Raw genomic sequence first — 16,598 nt, forward strand, 5'->3', positions numbered from 1 at the left:
AGTCAAGCAGCGGCAGTGAATAAATGTCTTACTCCAACCAACAGCTTTTTCTTTAAAGCTTACTGCTGCACAACCCCAATGGGGAACGAACGTCCTCAGGCACAGGGAATATAATCCCATAAATCCATGGTTGCTGCGCATTGGCTGGGGAATCCCAAAGAGCCTCCACTTCCTGCTCTGTGTAATCACCGAGGTACCGACGGACAGAGCGGGGCCTCATTTGTCTGAGCGGATGCCAGGTGAGGTGAGGAGAGCTCCCGTACATGAACGGGAAATGGAATGACACTCTTGAAGAATCAATTTAGAGTGTTCTGGGAAGAGATACGCAACCAAAGTAGGTTGTACATTTTCCATATTTAGAGTGTTTTCACTTTTGGGGATTGCACATAAATAGAGCAGTAGCTAAGTTCAAAGGTCCTGAAGAAAGCCTGATCACCGCATGATCGATAGGCTGAAACATGTAGACCCACTTTTTCTAACTGGACTTGAGCAGTTATTTTTTCAAAACAGCTCTCGCACTGTTATTTTATTCTCGTCACTAGGACAGCAATAATAAAGTACTGGCTTTGTTCTAGTAGATGATTTTAATACTTTTTCACTTCACATTGCACTGCTTTTTACCATCAGCATTAATTACACCACATCATTGAAAGCTCTGGTTAATAGTGTATGTTATACTGCAGCTGTCCATTGGTGTTATTGCCCCGATTGTCATGGGGCGTACATCTGGGGACATCTAATCCCAAATGATGATGGTTACCATCTAGGTAGCTGATGGGATTCATTCTTATGATTACTATATTCCATTTGCCTAGGTAGTCACTAGTTTTATCATGAACTCATAGTCCTGACCCTAGGTTTCGCTATTTTGTTGTTAGATATAGTGAATTAGGGGATAAGAAACCTAGTGGTCAATAAATATTCCTCCCTTTGACCCCTTTTGGATGTACCTGACAAAATTGTTGGTTTATCTAAGTGATTGAGAAGCCCAAAGAGCTACATCCGGAGGGAACAATATTTCAGGATATATTGTTTGCTGCATCTGAATTCAGATGATTTGCTACTGTTCTAAAGTACATGGATTCAAATATGTGTTGTCAAATCAGACCTGCAGCTTATCGATCCCAACCAAAACATACCTGTCCGAGTCGTGAAAAAAATCTAGAAACCAGAGAAGGCTTGCCATGGACAGATTCGCCAACACTGTCCCCTTCTGACATCCTGCTTCTGTTGAGACAAATTAAAGAACAGATATGGAGAATTTATATATCAAACACAATAGTTCAAGCTTTTTAGGCATTGTCATAATAAAGGTGACTATTACACAGCTCAACAATACTTGTGTTAGTGACACTGAAAAAACCTAAGACTTTGTGAATCAACTAGGTCTCGATCCAGGTTGAATCCTGACTCAAACATTAAAACCTGTGCAGAGTCAAAAATATATAACATAAAATTATTACTTTTTGTGTTACATGAATCTGTTTGAAAAAGAATTTGATGAGTGATGGATGATTCAGTATACTTATGAGACGCAAGTCACCACTAAGTAAACCAGGGGTCTCCAAAATGTTTTGTAATAAGATCTATTTATGCTCCATTAAAATCACCCCGAGCTACTAATATTAATGTTGTAATAATGACCACATCGACAAGATTACCTTGGTGGCCACCTTATGCAAGATTACCAGCAGTAGTCACCTCAGGGCAAGGTTGCCTGCAATGAAAACTTCATTGCATTAGGCAGGGTTGCCAGAAGCAATGTAAAAGAGACTTTGGGCCCGATTAGGAGTTCGGCGGTGTGGGAGCGGGGTGGCACACCAGCGCCCTGCTCCCACAACGCCAAACTCCACCGCCCACCCGATTACAAGTTGTAATCTGGACAGGTGGTCCTGCAGCGGCTGCCCTGCGGCGCTGACTTTCAAAGGTTCACAGGAGAGCCATAGAAAGACAGCGCTGTGGGACAGACACAGCAGGTTCCAACACAGCATGGACTTTACAGTCCATGCTATGCTGGAACGGGGGGGGGGCATGCAGATAGGGGGGCACACCATGTGCCCACCTGAATGCATCCCAAAGGCCCTGAGGCAACAGGGGACCCTGTAGGGCCCCCTTTTTTGACTCTCTGCCACCCTTTTCATGACGGTCTCAATGCCATGAAAAGGGTGGCTGACAGCAAACTCGTAATATGCTTGGCTGTGCCGCAGAGGCACCACCAAGCATATTGCAGCCTCAGACCACCGCGCCAGCGATTGTGGATCTCTGGCTGGTGCGGCGATCCTAATACGGTGCAACCGCCGTAGTTGTAATAAGGCAGTCGGACCACTGGTGTGGAGGTCCCTGACCGCCACCGCGGGTTGGCGGTCCTATGGACCGCCAAACTCGGAATTAGGCCCTTTGTCGATTTGGAATGCCTTTATATGTATAATACACAGCAGCCGTAGCTGCAACCCCTGGCACCAAGGTAATACTATCAGTAATAGGTTTCCCCCCAGTGCCACATGATTTAGGGCATGAATATCGGCTTTAAATGTATTTTAGAAATTCAACTATTTTTCTCCAAACAAGTTTATGAGGTCTGAAAATACTAATATTTTCGTCTAAGGTGCACGCTTTTCAATTTTGGTATACACATACTGATTAGCCAAGCAAACAAATCAATTTTTGTAAAGTGGATTGCGCTCAGGAGAGCTACTGACCGGTACCTGGAGAGCTACCAGTGGCTCATGGGCTACTCTTGGAGAAGTCCGATTTAAACGTCATAGCTGATGGAATGATGCACCAAACTGGATTACAATGATGTACTAAAAAAAAGAACTACTCTAGGAGAAGCCAAAGCCCATTATGTGCATATTTTAAGTATTAGTAACAACAGGTGTTCCAGACCTAAAACATTGGTCCTACAGGGATTCAAACCTGTCACCTACAAGTGATTCATCATCAAAGTAGTGGACAATTGACAGCCTGTTCTCTTCTAAGCTTCTGAATGGAAACATGTTCTACTGCACAGGATTAGCTTTGAATGCATCAAAAGGGCACGTCTGATGGGTGGGAGACAGGACAAACGTACTGTGCGCACACCGGCAGGCAGCCACTTAAGAGGTGTGTGTGTGTATGTGTATATATATATTAATCTGCTGTCCGAATTTTGTTGAGCAGAGCCAGTGATCAAGAGCACAATGCTCGAAACGCGTTTGGCAGTCACAGCAATGGGACACTGAAGGCTGACTGACATTCTTGCTGCCGGTAGCTGTGTGTGCATACTCCTCCGTGTGTGACCTCCTCATTGGGACAACTCGTGGTTTATAATATATAAATATATATATATATATATATATATATATATATATATAACACCAATCTCTTTACCCCAAATGAAAGAGTGTGACCAGCTCCGGAGGTTAAAAAGGCAGCTTTATTTTCGTAGGTGAGCAGAAGGTTCCTGAAACGCTAGGCAGACGCGTTTCAGACATAGATTGTCTTTCTTCAGTGCCCGTCTCAGATGTGTCCTTCTTGTTAACGGGGGTCCGTTTACTCGATGTTTAAGAGCTTGGCCACTCCTTGTCACGTGACCACTCGCCCCTCCTTTGCCTCACAGGTGTAAGGCATCTCGCACTACTCTTGCTGCACAACTGCATGCTGGGCGCTGTAGTACACTGATTGCGCTCAATCAGTATAGAGTCATATATATATATGGGAGAGAGATAAAGGGGTCTATAAAAAAAAAACAAGACCTCCTTCTGAGAAGTCTTCAGACAAAGGCAGTTAGAATTTAGCCAATGCTGGGTGCGCAGAAGGCAATCCCTAGCTTGAAACAGCCACTTGCCTACTACGGAGTTTACAGGATGTTACCAGCAAGCATGTTCTAGCCAATCTCATAATTGCTGCTTAGAGAACTTTAGAACAAAGTCTTCGAAAACCTCATAACACTAAGTGAAAAAGTACAAAACCCATGACATTTGTCTTCTAGTCCAGTTGAAAGGAGAGGTAGAACTTTTCTGTTAATGTATTAATCCATGGCCCTTCAAATGTTCAACTGAAAATATGGAAGAGTCCACTTTTACTACTGGGGCTGCACAAAATTAGGTTAACGTTTTCATACGTATATTAATCAGGGTCCTACTACCTGTGTTTTTTTCATTTTATTTCCGGGGTTCTTACTTAAACTTTTCAATCGATCATATCCTTTTATTGGGGTCTAGAGATAACATACATAATCACATACAACCAAAGACTGATGAGAATAGAACATAAAACAGAACGCTCATCATAGTATCAGAATGAGAACAATAATAGTTCCTACGTTCTCCCTCCAATCCCATTTCCATCTGCAGCAGAAGTGGCAAGAAAGAAATAAGTCTTAAGTTATGTTGTGCAGGGTTACATTTTTAAATGCATCTGCATGGCCATTCCTCAGAGTCGTCCTTCCTACTTGAAGCAGAGGAATTAACTACTGTGGTACATTCTTATATACTTAGAATATGCAAACTCCCTTAATTCCAAAAGCAAAAAATCCAAGGAAGTGATCAATCAATTTTGTACATCAACAAATTAGGTAAGAATGATATTTTCTACATTTCCTGAATGTCCCATAACCTAGACATCCAATCTTTAATTTCAGGGGCTCAGGTTTTCCCCGACAGTGAGGAAACGGCCAAGCCAACGGAAGGCGTTTACACCTCAGAGAGTAATGGGAGTCAAGTCTGCCCGTTTGATAAGCTTGGAAGCAAATACATTATAAGCCTAGGGATAGTTGTACAAAACACTGCATCTGTTGCGTTGACTTAAGCTCAGTAATCATGAAGTTATGGATGGACTAAGGTGCCTAAATCCCATAACCCCACAAACATGCGTCTCATGTAGATACATCCCGCTCCTATAGTTTGGCGGGTTTGTAGTGCAGCTATCATCCTATTTTAGCTTCATACCCTGCAGCACTCTTCGCTGTGATCAGCGTTCGTACAAATAGGTCCTCTCATTCATCATCAGTGAGAGTTCATCGCAAACCTGCCTCCCATTGCCACAGTCCAGAGGATTTCTCTTCGATGACTATATTTGTGAGGAACTTATAAATGTCCGTTTTAATACCTCTTCTTCAGAAACAGCAATTTCGCAACTGTTCGTTAAGAGTACACTGGCATATGGTCTAACTCCTCCGAAGACAAACTTGAAGATTTTGCATTTTTTTTCCCCATCAATTTAAGCAATGAGGTTGTGGCTCAGTGTAAGAATCGGATAAATGACATTTCTGAGGTTATGTACAATGAGCAGGTTGTGTTTGAAAAGTATCAAGTTCAAACAAAGAGTCATAGTAAAAAAATTAGAGTTGCCATTGCCAGGTCAAAAAACGTAGGATTTTTGGTGATGCTTTATAGCAGGAAGTATACCTTTTATAGGAGAACTAGCCCTATGTTCCAAGATGAAAACGAAAGGACATACGATCAACACACACATCCATACCTAGAGAGTCAAAATATGTTGCATTTGTTTATCTGGTTGGTGCCAAGGGCAATCTTTAACATAGTTTACTCTTGCACCAGCATGTGGATATCTAAAAGAACCGTTTCATAAATACAAGCACTAGGTGAAGAGTGACAGTAAGCCTTGACCATTTTACGGTTCCTTGCTGACATTATGAGTGTTTTTAGCTCAGTTGACCCTGGCCATATGTTTTTCGCCACCAAAACGGCAATCCAAATTACCAGGCTCAGCAAAAAAAGTCAATAAGTGCACATTAAGCTTTTTCTTTCCCTCAGGTTGCAGAAAGAAATCAATGCTATCCTCGTGGTAGGGAGATTCATAAAGTGTGCTGCCATGATGCAGTGAGGCATTACGGACTTGTGCATAACCCTGTTCTCAAGTCTTGGATTTCTAAAGTCTGCCTGATACCATACTCCAGGCACCAAACTGCCTCCGCAATACCTCACAACAACACCATCCTTTCATGACATTTCAAATACGAAGTTACCACCCGATGAGCGGAACTTTGGATTGTGCTTGATGTCTTATTGGTCACCCAAACGCATTGTCAAGAAAGCAATGTAAAGAATCTATTTTGTATGAATGAAATCCAGCAAATTGTGAAAAATGCAGATGTCAAGCGGTTCAAGAATTAGAGGGAACAAATCAACCCATCACCAAGAAAACCTTGAACAGAGAGAGTTGTTTGTTATTAAGTCACTTCAACATAATACAGCTCTTGTTAGGAAGAGGGATGTCAAATCTGTGTTGCTGTGCTAATCCGTTTATAGTAACAAGGGAGATGCCTGTGCTAAGCCAGGTCATTAACCACCTTTGTTACTTAAATATTTCAGCAGCTAGACTGTCATTCAGTAATCCCATAGCACACCAGTTTCTGTTTCCGCGAAGCCTGTTGGACCACATTCTTTGAAAACTAAACAAAGCTCCATCCTAATGCCATTACCGCCGCTCTGCAGTAGTGACTGTCTAAAACAAAGCAATGAAACCAACCTCCAGCCTTGAACCCATGCTTAAGGATAGTTACTGATCATTCTTCCAATCGCCATTGATCATTTGACGTAGACTGGGTGGATCACATGGAATATTAGAGCTGAAGACCTCAGCAACCACAATGAGGACCGAACCAGCAAGATACACACACACGCACACACGCACGCACACGCACGCACGCACCGAGAATCCTGTGAAGCAAAACTAACACTGAAACAAGCAATTACATCGAGCCCTGATACATGCATTATGAGAGAAGGGCAGGCTGACAAGGATATTTAAACAAAGGCTGAAGACAGGACACATTTCTCTAATTACTCTTCACTCGTGATAGTAAGATGCCGCGGTGTGGACATTCTCTGCTTCGTTCCCAGAAAAATATAAAAGGAGCACATACTGGGAGGAAAGTACAGATCACTTCTGCTAGGCTAGCCAAAGGACTACATGATACCCAATCAACAAACCTTAAACTTAATGAGAACACAAATGAGAAAGTGTAAGAATCCTGAAAATGCCATGGCCGTGATGGACAGTTCAATCACAGAATGAAAAAACATGAAGAATAAATGAAAGTCAAAGTATGAATGGGGCTGACACACAGCTCCATCCCTCTCTTTTGAGGGGTGGGGGCATTAACTCCCCAAACCTCTACAAATTCTCTCATTTCCTGGTCACACAAGCCATAAAAAGCTTTCCTGACCATTTTTTTTTTTTTGCAAATCCATAGCATGGCAGAAGAATGTTTAAAAACAGTGATAAATCTAATCAACTCTGTTCATAAATTGAGAATATAAGAAAGACGTTTTCATTGTCAAACAAGGTAGAAGAGAACCGATCATGAAATTAGAAAAATCACGAACACGGAAACCTTCCATTCCTTCCTTTTTGCAGTCACGAACGTCTTCAAAAACGTGCTCCTCGTCCAAGTGCAAGTTTTAAATGGTTTCTCTATCCCTCTTATCTGTTCAATTTCCCCTGACTCCTGTACCCAAAGGGCTGTGCCTAAAGGCGGCTGGGTTTGCTGTGTGAAATTTCATAAATAAATGAAAATATTTTGACTTTTGGCTAACACAAAAGTGCCGCTATTCACGATTTTCACAAGCTACCAGCCGTAATATCTCAAAGCACTCCAAAGGGACATCACGATAAGATTTCAACCGGAGTCCTCTGAGCTTCAAAAATTAGGTTTATTGAAGGTGGAAACATTCAGCATTCAGGTCTTCTGGAATAAGATTTCCAAAATTCCGCAACTGCACCTGACTGCATCCAACACTATATACTTAGAGTTCTTGTCCCTCAGGATCAACATGATGGAACCTGCACCTCTTTTCTCACCGATGGTAGTATAGATGACGGATGATCAAAAAAATATCTTCATTTCTCCTGGGTGACCACTAGTGAAATTCCAGATTTCCTCTGCCTAGAAACAACATACTTTTCAGGGACGCTGGATTCGACCAAGAAAGAAATATATTGATCAACGAGATTGGTGAGAGACTGTGTTGGAGAGTGCTCTCAGGAGGTGGCTGGAGTATGACGAGTATGGTTACATGTTCAAATTCAAGAACAATATTTACGACAGCATCATGTTTTTGACACTCAAGGCCACGATCCAAAGCAGGCAAATCGAATAGTAAATTCATAGACCTTGTGTTGGTCCTTGCAAAACGACAAACTGCTTGGAACTAGAAATCTTCGATGCATCCAGATCTCGATATGTGGAAAGCAGACTTACGCAGATTTGCTTGAGCAGAGATAGATGCTAGCGCCAGCCAGTCGGGTTGAGCGTCTAGACCCAAGTTGTTAGAGAACTGGGAACCCTAGCTGCAGGCCAGTACCTCCAAAACTGATGACAATCCACCATAGACACTAAATCTTTCCAATATTTAGTGTCAACAATGATGGCCTTTAACTGTATTATACATATTGGTATTATTTAAAAAACAAAAAAAAGTCCCAGTGAGGATTGGCCAAAGGTCCTAAATGATATTACATACATCAGCCTCCCGATACAGATGTCTTTGAATTTCAAGAGTAGGCTGTTGGATGGGTTATGTGGAGGGGGATTGATAGTGCTGGAAATTAGGAGGGGGTTAATTACGGTGAATGTAGGTTTCAGCAGCAAATTTTGGCCTGATCTAGGATCCAGCCGACACAGGGAAACCTGCTGAATTTGTCCTGGTGTCATTTTTCGATACCAGGACACATTTCAGTAGCGCCTGCAGGTTGCCTGCATTCCATTGGGAGGCGCAACGTGCAGGCAGCAAGAAGGATTTCTTATTTACACATCCAGCAGAGCCAAAAACAGGCCTATAATAAAGAGCTATCAGCCCTAATTTTATTCAGGCATCATCCTGAATGGGAGCCTAACAGCTAGATTCCAATGCAATGGAAGGAAGCAAAGGTACACAGCTTGTTACCACTTTATATGTACTTAAGAAAAACTACTGGAAGAAGGTTTTTAACTTTGTTCAACTATCTATGTAAGAGATGCGCTTGCACTGTAAGAATGCAAGATGTATCGATCTGTATAGATAATTACACAAACATTGATATAAATTGCACCTATTTGTTCTATTTCATATTTATGTTATGTCTTTTATAGCACTACTTACAGTGTCGTGTGTCAGAGTGTTTTACATCACACAAAGAGGCACAGTAAATCATACACACATGTAAATCAATGTACAGGAAATGTCACTTAAGACAATGAGGGTTATAACTGATACGGTGTATCAATAACGTATCATTAATACTTGTAGCCATTATATGTTAGGAGTGAACGGTTCGGATGAATACAAAGCCAGGATTAAAAGCTAACGCACTCATTGTTAAAGCAGTGATTGTGGGTGTCTGTAGAAATAAGAGTTTATTTTTTACTAAAGGAACCCTTCTTTGCAATCTCATTGTAAGAGAAGATTGTGAATAAAACAAGGATCTAAATCCATAACCTACATTCTGCATGTAGCTCCTGGATGCTGGGAAATAGGGCACGGTGCTATATTAGAAGGCTTGCAATTTATGAAATAAAAGTAACATGATCTCAGTGTGAAAAGCAGTGGCCCACATACCTATCTAAAAAACCACAAGTCTGTGATCTACATGTCACAATGTGCTTTGCAGCAGGCACATTAAACCTCTATGCTACTTTACGAGTCAAAACTGTGACTGGACAAACCACAGAACTATGTTACTGCTGTTATAATCTCCTCATCTCTGCGGCAGGTGTCTTAACCCTGTAAGATATTTTTAAATGCTGTCATTTGTGACCAATTAAGAAAGCTAGAACATATTTACACTAACATATGTCCATGCAGAAGATTTTTTTTAAATAAATGTATACGTTGATTGCTACTCTGCTTTGCCAGCTCCGCACCTTGTGACTCCACCCCCTTTCCCCTGACAGCTTGGCCCCAATTTAGGGGTTCCAGAAGCAAATGTTTTCCAGTTCCAGCACTGGGGATGGGTTTTCTTGTTGCAACCTAAAGGGGAAGGGCGCTGTTCTACTTAATCTTGACCACACAGCGTCCCCCTCCCACCCCTTTTTTAACACAAGTAGCAGTACGGGGCTTCCCTCCAATCTCATCTGCTACCAGTATCCTCAATTACTAATGTTAGCAAGATAACGCATTCTCTGAATAAACAACGTATCTTATACACACAAATTATGCAGTCGCATCTTGCTCAACGGCCCCTGACCTCACATGACCAGTTCATATCGACCACTTAAAGCTTCACACTCTCAAAAACACTCCTTCCACCAAGTACTTTCTTCAGTCTCAGATCACCCAGTCTACTTAAGTTTTCTACAGGCTTGCATTTCGAGGATGTGGGAGTGTCTTTGGATTCTTCAGGGCGTGTACACTGAGTGCTGATACCAGGAAGTTTGAGATGCGATTCAAGTAAGTGCTTCGATCAGCTGAACAACTGCCACAAACACGAAGGTAGCCCAAGTTTTATGAATAGAATCGTATAGTACCTGCCAAAGTGAGAAATCAGTCAATGGCAAGATTTTACAACATATGTAGGCAGAGTTTCTTCCCGAACAATTCTGAACAGGCTGATGAATCCATTCATAAAAGCAAAAAGGTGACACATGCCACGCTTGCTGATTAATTGAATAGCTTTGTTTTAAAAGAAAACGAAATTAGGCACAAGGAAGCATGGATTACGCCACAAATCTTATACGATAAAGATCAATAAATATAAATAAGTGTACACTGCAGGAAAGGAGGGATAAAGGGGAGAAGGACATTCACAATCCAGAAGGGCCTAAAGACAGTTCAAGAAGTTGCTTTATTCACCTGAAGGGTACAAGTTTCCCTTATGGAAGGTTTGCTGGAGTGCATCTCAGCCAATTTCTAGGTAATGAAGGGGTCATTGAGGAGTTTGGGAATGCAGACAAATGTGCGTTGTTGGATGTTCCCCAACATCCATGGTAAACCATGCGTTAGAAAGTCCACTTACAACCCCGAAAGTGACATTTACTAGAGTGCGTCTCTCTGCATTTGTGTCAAGAGAAATCCGTATTGATTAATAAAAGCATATAGGCCTTCAAGAATCTATTTTTGAATTCCTAGCTAGCGGAAAAAAGGAACATTCGTTTATGAAGTGCTTAAGATCGAATTCACATTAATATATAGGAGCTGGGCTGTTTAGGTGCCTACAGATAGAAAGCAGGGTGCTCTGCATTGCCATAGCTGGGTACAGCATGTTTACTTTTAGTAGAACCCATTGTGATCTGCGTTGCTACCACAGACATTTATTGGCCGAATGGGTCAGGATTCCTTGTATTACTATAAAAGCAGATCGAGTATAGGCCAAAGTAGTCTACATGGGTATGGGGGGTTGGGGGGGGTGGCAGAGCACATTTATTGTTCTCTCCTGCCATCCTACGCATATAGGAGGGATTGGCAGGGATGATGTCACTTCCATCAATAGCCACAGTGTGATAACTGCGACTAAAATCAAGTGAGGTCTGCACTGTTTCCAGAGGGTTTCTTGCAAGTAGATGTTTGCACTGCTATCAGGTGCTGTGTTTAAGGTCGGCACTGCTTTCAGGGCCAGTGTATGCTTACTGTGAGGATAGGTCATTGGGGTCTGCGTTGCTATATCCGGACAGAACGTGTTGATTGCTAGGATATGACAGGATGGGGTGGTGTACACGGTCACCAAAAACAGAGTGCTTATTGAAACAATTAGTATCTCTATTGCGAGTAGAGGAAAGGTTAATCTGCTTCGCCATCAGGTTATTTATTTTGGGGATAGGTTAGGGTGGTCTGCATTGTCAACAGTGGTCAGGGCTTGTTTATGGCCGGGATAGTTCATGGTATGTGCATTGCTACCACCAGATAGAACTTGTTTAGTGCAAGGATAGGACAAAGTCGTTTGCCCCATCATCAGAGACAGTGTGTGCTTATTGCAAGGATAGGTCAGGTTGGTCTGCACGGTTATAAAGGACAGAGTGCCTGAATTGAGAGTAGAGGACAAGCTAATCTGCTTTGCCAGCAGGAACAGTGCCTTTTATTTCATTAGGGGGAAAAGGGTGTTATCCTTGGATTGGGTCAGAGGCTGGCACTACTAGTATGAAGTAAAAGAAATAAGATTTACTTGTAGCATTCTGAAATTGCTATATTTAAGAGAGTAAATGACGGTATAAAAGCATGTTTACAGTCATCATTAAGAGACACTGGCGAACTTTGACTGGTGACACAGAAGAATCAGGAAACGACAGGGAACTAAACATTGAGCACAACGTTCGACTGATCCTGGGAGACAAGAATAGTACGCAGCTAAAGATGGTGAGTTGTTGGGCCACATATTTCCCCAGACGCCCGGGCTTCGAAGAGACAAAAGCAACATGGTTCAAGGAGGATCACTAAACCAAGTGCTGAAGGTATGTCCATAGAACTCGCATGGGGGTAAGGCTCCTGTTGGACAGTTGTTGGAGTACTGGCACCGGTCTTTTGGTTCAAGGGGTTGGGGGTGGCGGGAGAGAGAAGGCAAGGCCCTATAACGAGGTTGTTGGGTATAAGGTGTTGCTGGGTTGCCCGCACCTTACCCGGAGATGTCGGGATCCCGCGAGGGAAAAGGGCGTCCTTTCTGTGGTGGTAGAGGATTTTGTTAAGCGATTATTAAACTAATGAACAATGTCAGGAAGGTATTGGATTTGAGGAGGGGGTTACATAGATGTTATGTGGTGATGAGTAACAGCCACTGAGTAGCTAGGTGGGTGGTGCTGCCATAGAAATTGAGGGGTCTATCAAAAGACTGTGTGGATACTGCCATAAGTAAACCTGTAATGGGATTACTGACAATGGTCCATAATTCAAAGGCGGGGGGTTCTCTGTTGGGAGGTCATCGGATACGGATACTGTTTGTGGTAGGTGGTGATATTCGCCCTATGCTGGAAAAACTAGCGTAAACCGCCTCCAACACGGCGAGAGGGCCGACATTCAAACAAGAGCTCCCTAAATAAGCATGTTAAAAAAGCCCTTAAAAGTCTATATGGAAACCCTTCTCAATTTGTGAATTCACCTCGGGGACAGTTGGGAATCGCAGTTCCGTAAGTAGCTCCAGATGTAAGATACTCATTGGCTTGGGTGCCAAGCAAACTACAACCCCCAGCACGCCCCTAACAGCGACCAACTCACTTCCGACAATCCGAGTCCCTGACTGGGGCCGATCACGGTATCTATGGCCGGGAAGAGGACCCGGGCGGGTCTCAGATTCCAAATACCAGGAATAACTGCAGGTATTAGTGAAGAAAAACACACAGAGTAATGAAAAACCCGGGTTGCAGCCGGTGTCTCAGCCTTACCTACCTCCGTCCTCCCCTTGCGCCGAACTCGGAACTGCTGAGGACTTGTGTCTTACACGTCACTGGGCAAGTCCAGAGCGAGCCTGATAGGAACAATCGAACGGTGAACACATCCCTCCATCAATAGCTCGGTGTTCGGCTTTTCGCCCGGCAAGACTGGGATTTTAGAAAGAAAAGAGCGACTAAGCTTTAACTATTTTAATATCACTAAAGAGCTAGAGTGCTGACCTATAACATAGAGTGAACCAGCAGCAGCGGGAGCCATGCTTTCTAGCAAAAACTGCTAATTTTATTAAGTGCCAATGTACGTGTAGCTGCCACGCGGACACAGACAGCTGCAATACGTACACATATTTTTCGTGTGTATATATTTTTTTTAACAAACGCTACTGAAAAATACAGGCAGATATAAAACCATTGTACAGTAGCAGCGTATAAGTGAGTACAACATTTCATAGCTTTCGGTTCTGAAAGTTTGAATTCTATTATATGGAGGCGAGTGTAGAGGTGTGCCCTGCTGGCGGGCAGACTCAGACCACTAGTTACTTACTGCGGGCAAGCACCCCTAGGGGACCCAAACCCTTTTTAAGTCGCAGCCTGCTAAATACATTTTCGGGACATTCAGAAAGTTGACCTAGAAATCCATTTCTCTCGTTGCTTACCATTGGCTTTGTGGTTTGTATCGCACATTTTCTGGCTTTCTATTTGCTGGCTTTATTTGCTTTAAAGGCCGTCCAGCTCGAGTTCGTCCGTCCAGTTGCCCAACTCGTGTTTATAGTATTTTTCCACGAACTAGCTTTCTGTAAACAGGATTTTAAATCGTGTTCTTATCTTGTCACATGTCCTGTGTATTCAAAGACAAAGGTCAAATTGCAGTCTGTGTCTTCTAGGCAGCTTGGTTTTATTTTTATTTCTCTGACTTCAAAGTGAGGAGATTTATGTGACAATCATGCTGGCTAGTGGGGGCTGCTTGAGGAAGGCTGTACAGATGTTATGTTTTTTTTCTGGCACACCAAAAATGTAAATGTCTGTAAAGAAACTGTGCTGACCAGCAAATCAATACATTGGGTGATGAGATTTCCACACATTATCGTTTGAGCACTGTATTCTTTTATCAGTAAATCTGTATGTGAATGCAAATGTAATGGTCGTTTCAAATGAAGAAGTGTTGTCTGTAATGGCAGTACCCTACCATTACATGCATACTCCACATTACACCACCCCCCTCTGCTCTGTACCACTCCACGCCACTGCACTCAACTCTGCACCACTCCACACTGTGCTGCTCCACTCTACACTGCGTCACTGTATTCTTCTCTGCACCACTCCACTCTATGCCTCTCTCATCTACTCTACACCATTCATTGCTATGCCAATGCAATCTACCCCACACTGCTCTACTATGCACCACTGCACTCTGCATCACTCTATGACCCTGCATTCTGACACTCTACTCTGCATGACTGCACTCTATGCCACTTCATTCTACTCTGCACTACTCAACTCTACGCTACTCTACTACACTCTACACCAATACACTCTACGCCACTGCATTCTACGCCACTGCACTCTACGCCACTGCACTCTACCCTGCACCACTTCACTCTATGCCACTTCACTCTACTCTGTGCCACTCTACACCACTCCGCACCACTCCACTCTATGCCACCCTACTCTGCAACACTGCACTGTATTCAGCGGCACTCTACACCAATGCGCTCAACAACACTTTACTGAAAGCCAATGCACTCTATGCCAATTTACTCTGCACCAAATCAGTCTACCCCACTATACTTTAAGCCACTGCACTCCACGCCACTTTATTCTACTCTGCGTCATTGCACTCTATGCCACTCTAATCTGCACCACTGTACTCTATGCCACTTTGCTCTATACCACTCTACTCTGCGCCACTGCCTCGGCACAGCTGTACTCTATGCCAATGCACTCGATGCCACGCTACTATACACCACTGCACTCTACGACAGTATACTCTGCACGCTCTGCCACTCTAGTTTATGCAACTCTACGCCACTGAACTCTAAGCCACTGAACTGTACACTACTTCACTCTATGCCAATCCACTCTAAGCCACTCTGCTCCACTCTCCAATACTCTACTCTGTATAACTGCACTTTATAGCCACTTCACTCTACACTGAAACAATATACTCTGCCACTGCAGTCTACACCACTCTATTGCACTCTGCACCACTCCACACCATGCTACTCTATGCCATGCCAATGCACCCTACAACACTTTACTCAAAATCAATACACTCTACGCCACTGCCCTCTATGCCAAACTAGTCTACACCACTGCACTGTACACCACTATACTCCTGCACTCCACGCCACTCTACTCTTCACCATTAAACTGTACGGCACTTTACCCTGCACCACTGTACCCTACTGCACTCTACACAAATGCACTCTATGCCACTCTACTCTACACAACGGCACTCTACAACTGCGAGGCTCACATGAATATGCCGCAGGGACGAAATGGATGAAGTGATGCTAGGTCTCAACTTCCCTCACCTACCTCCTTCGCCCAACTAGGTCAAAACAAAAGAGGGAAGGTGGGGAAGGATGGGAACCAAAACAAGGGAAGGAAGAAGGGGTAGACGTCCACTGGTTCTTCTGTGGGGTGTTCTCCAAAAGTCCTAAAGGAGAAAACAGAAGGTAAGTACTAATCTAGTGTACAAGGAACTGGCTATACATTAACCCCCCACTTCTAATGAAAAACCTGTTAATGAATATGCTAATTATGTGTGGGGGGAACTACTCCCATGGACTGTAGAACACTTGCAGTATCTAAAATAGGAAGGACAATGTTCAGTAGGTAGAAGGACTGCGAAATTTGCCATTAAACAATGGATGAACAATACTATACAAACCTATGATAGAAGCACCATAAGAGCACATAGGACCCTTTAAAAAATAACCATCCGCTACTTCTGAATTAGGGAAAAACCAAAAAACTCATTTCCCAGGACAGGAGAGGGCACAGAAAAAATAGGGGAAAAAAGGCACATGGTCACTTAACACAAAACAAGTGGGTTGTCGGCTTCTGTTAATATTGCTTCTCCTTGGGGGGGCGCTAGAGGGCGCACGGCGAGATGGCCGCCTGCTAAGACGGCTCCGCTGGTCGGTGTACGGAATCGGCAAATATCGATGACATACGGAGGTCCTAGCGGCATGTAAACGGCATGCCAGAACACTTGGGCATGCTGGAAAACATTTGTGGTGACTGGCGGCTCCGGAGATACAGATCCACGAAGTAAACTGTGCTCCGGACGGACGTG

The 16,598-nt window shown here is 43.3% G+C and overlaps 1 protein-coding gene across 2 annotated transcripts in view; it reads right to left on the reverse strand.

The window, feature by feature from the left end:
• RER1 (retention in endoplasmic reticulum sorting receptor 1) overlaps positions 1–13,432 on the reverse strand; it is an 80,186-nt gene extending 66,754 nt beyond the window's left edge. The window contains exons 1-2 of one of the 2 annotated variants that reach the window (XM_085609301.1): positions 13,296–13,432; positions 1,140–1,227 (exon numbers count right to left, since the gene is read on the reverse strand). In XM_085609301.1, the coding sequence (XP_085465427.1) occupies positions 1,140–1,220 (81 nt within the window). In that variant the 5' untranslated portion in view covers positions 1,221–1,227; positions 13,296–13,432. Of the gene's footprint in view, positions 1–1,139; positions 1,228–13,291 lie in introns of both variants that reach the window. The other variant, XM_085609306.1, reaches the window with a different exon arrangement.
• Positions 13,433–16,598: the final 3,166 nt, after the last annotated feature.

This window comes from Triturus cristatus, chromosome 1_2, assembly GCF_964204655.1.
Source record: "Triturus cristatus chromosome 1_2, aTriCri1.1, whole genome shotgun sequence".
Classification (NCBI taxonomy): Eukaryota; Metazoa; Chordata; class Amphibia; order Caudata; family Salamandridae; genus Triturus; species Triturus cristatus.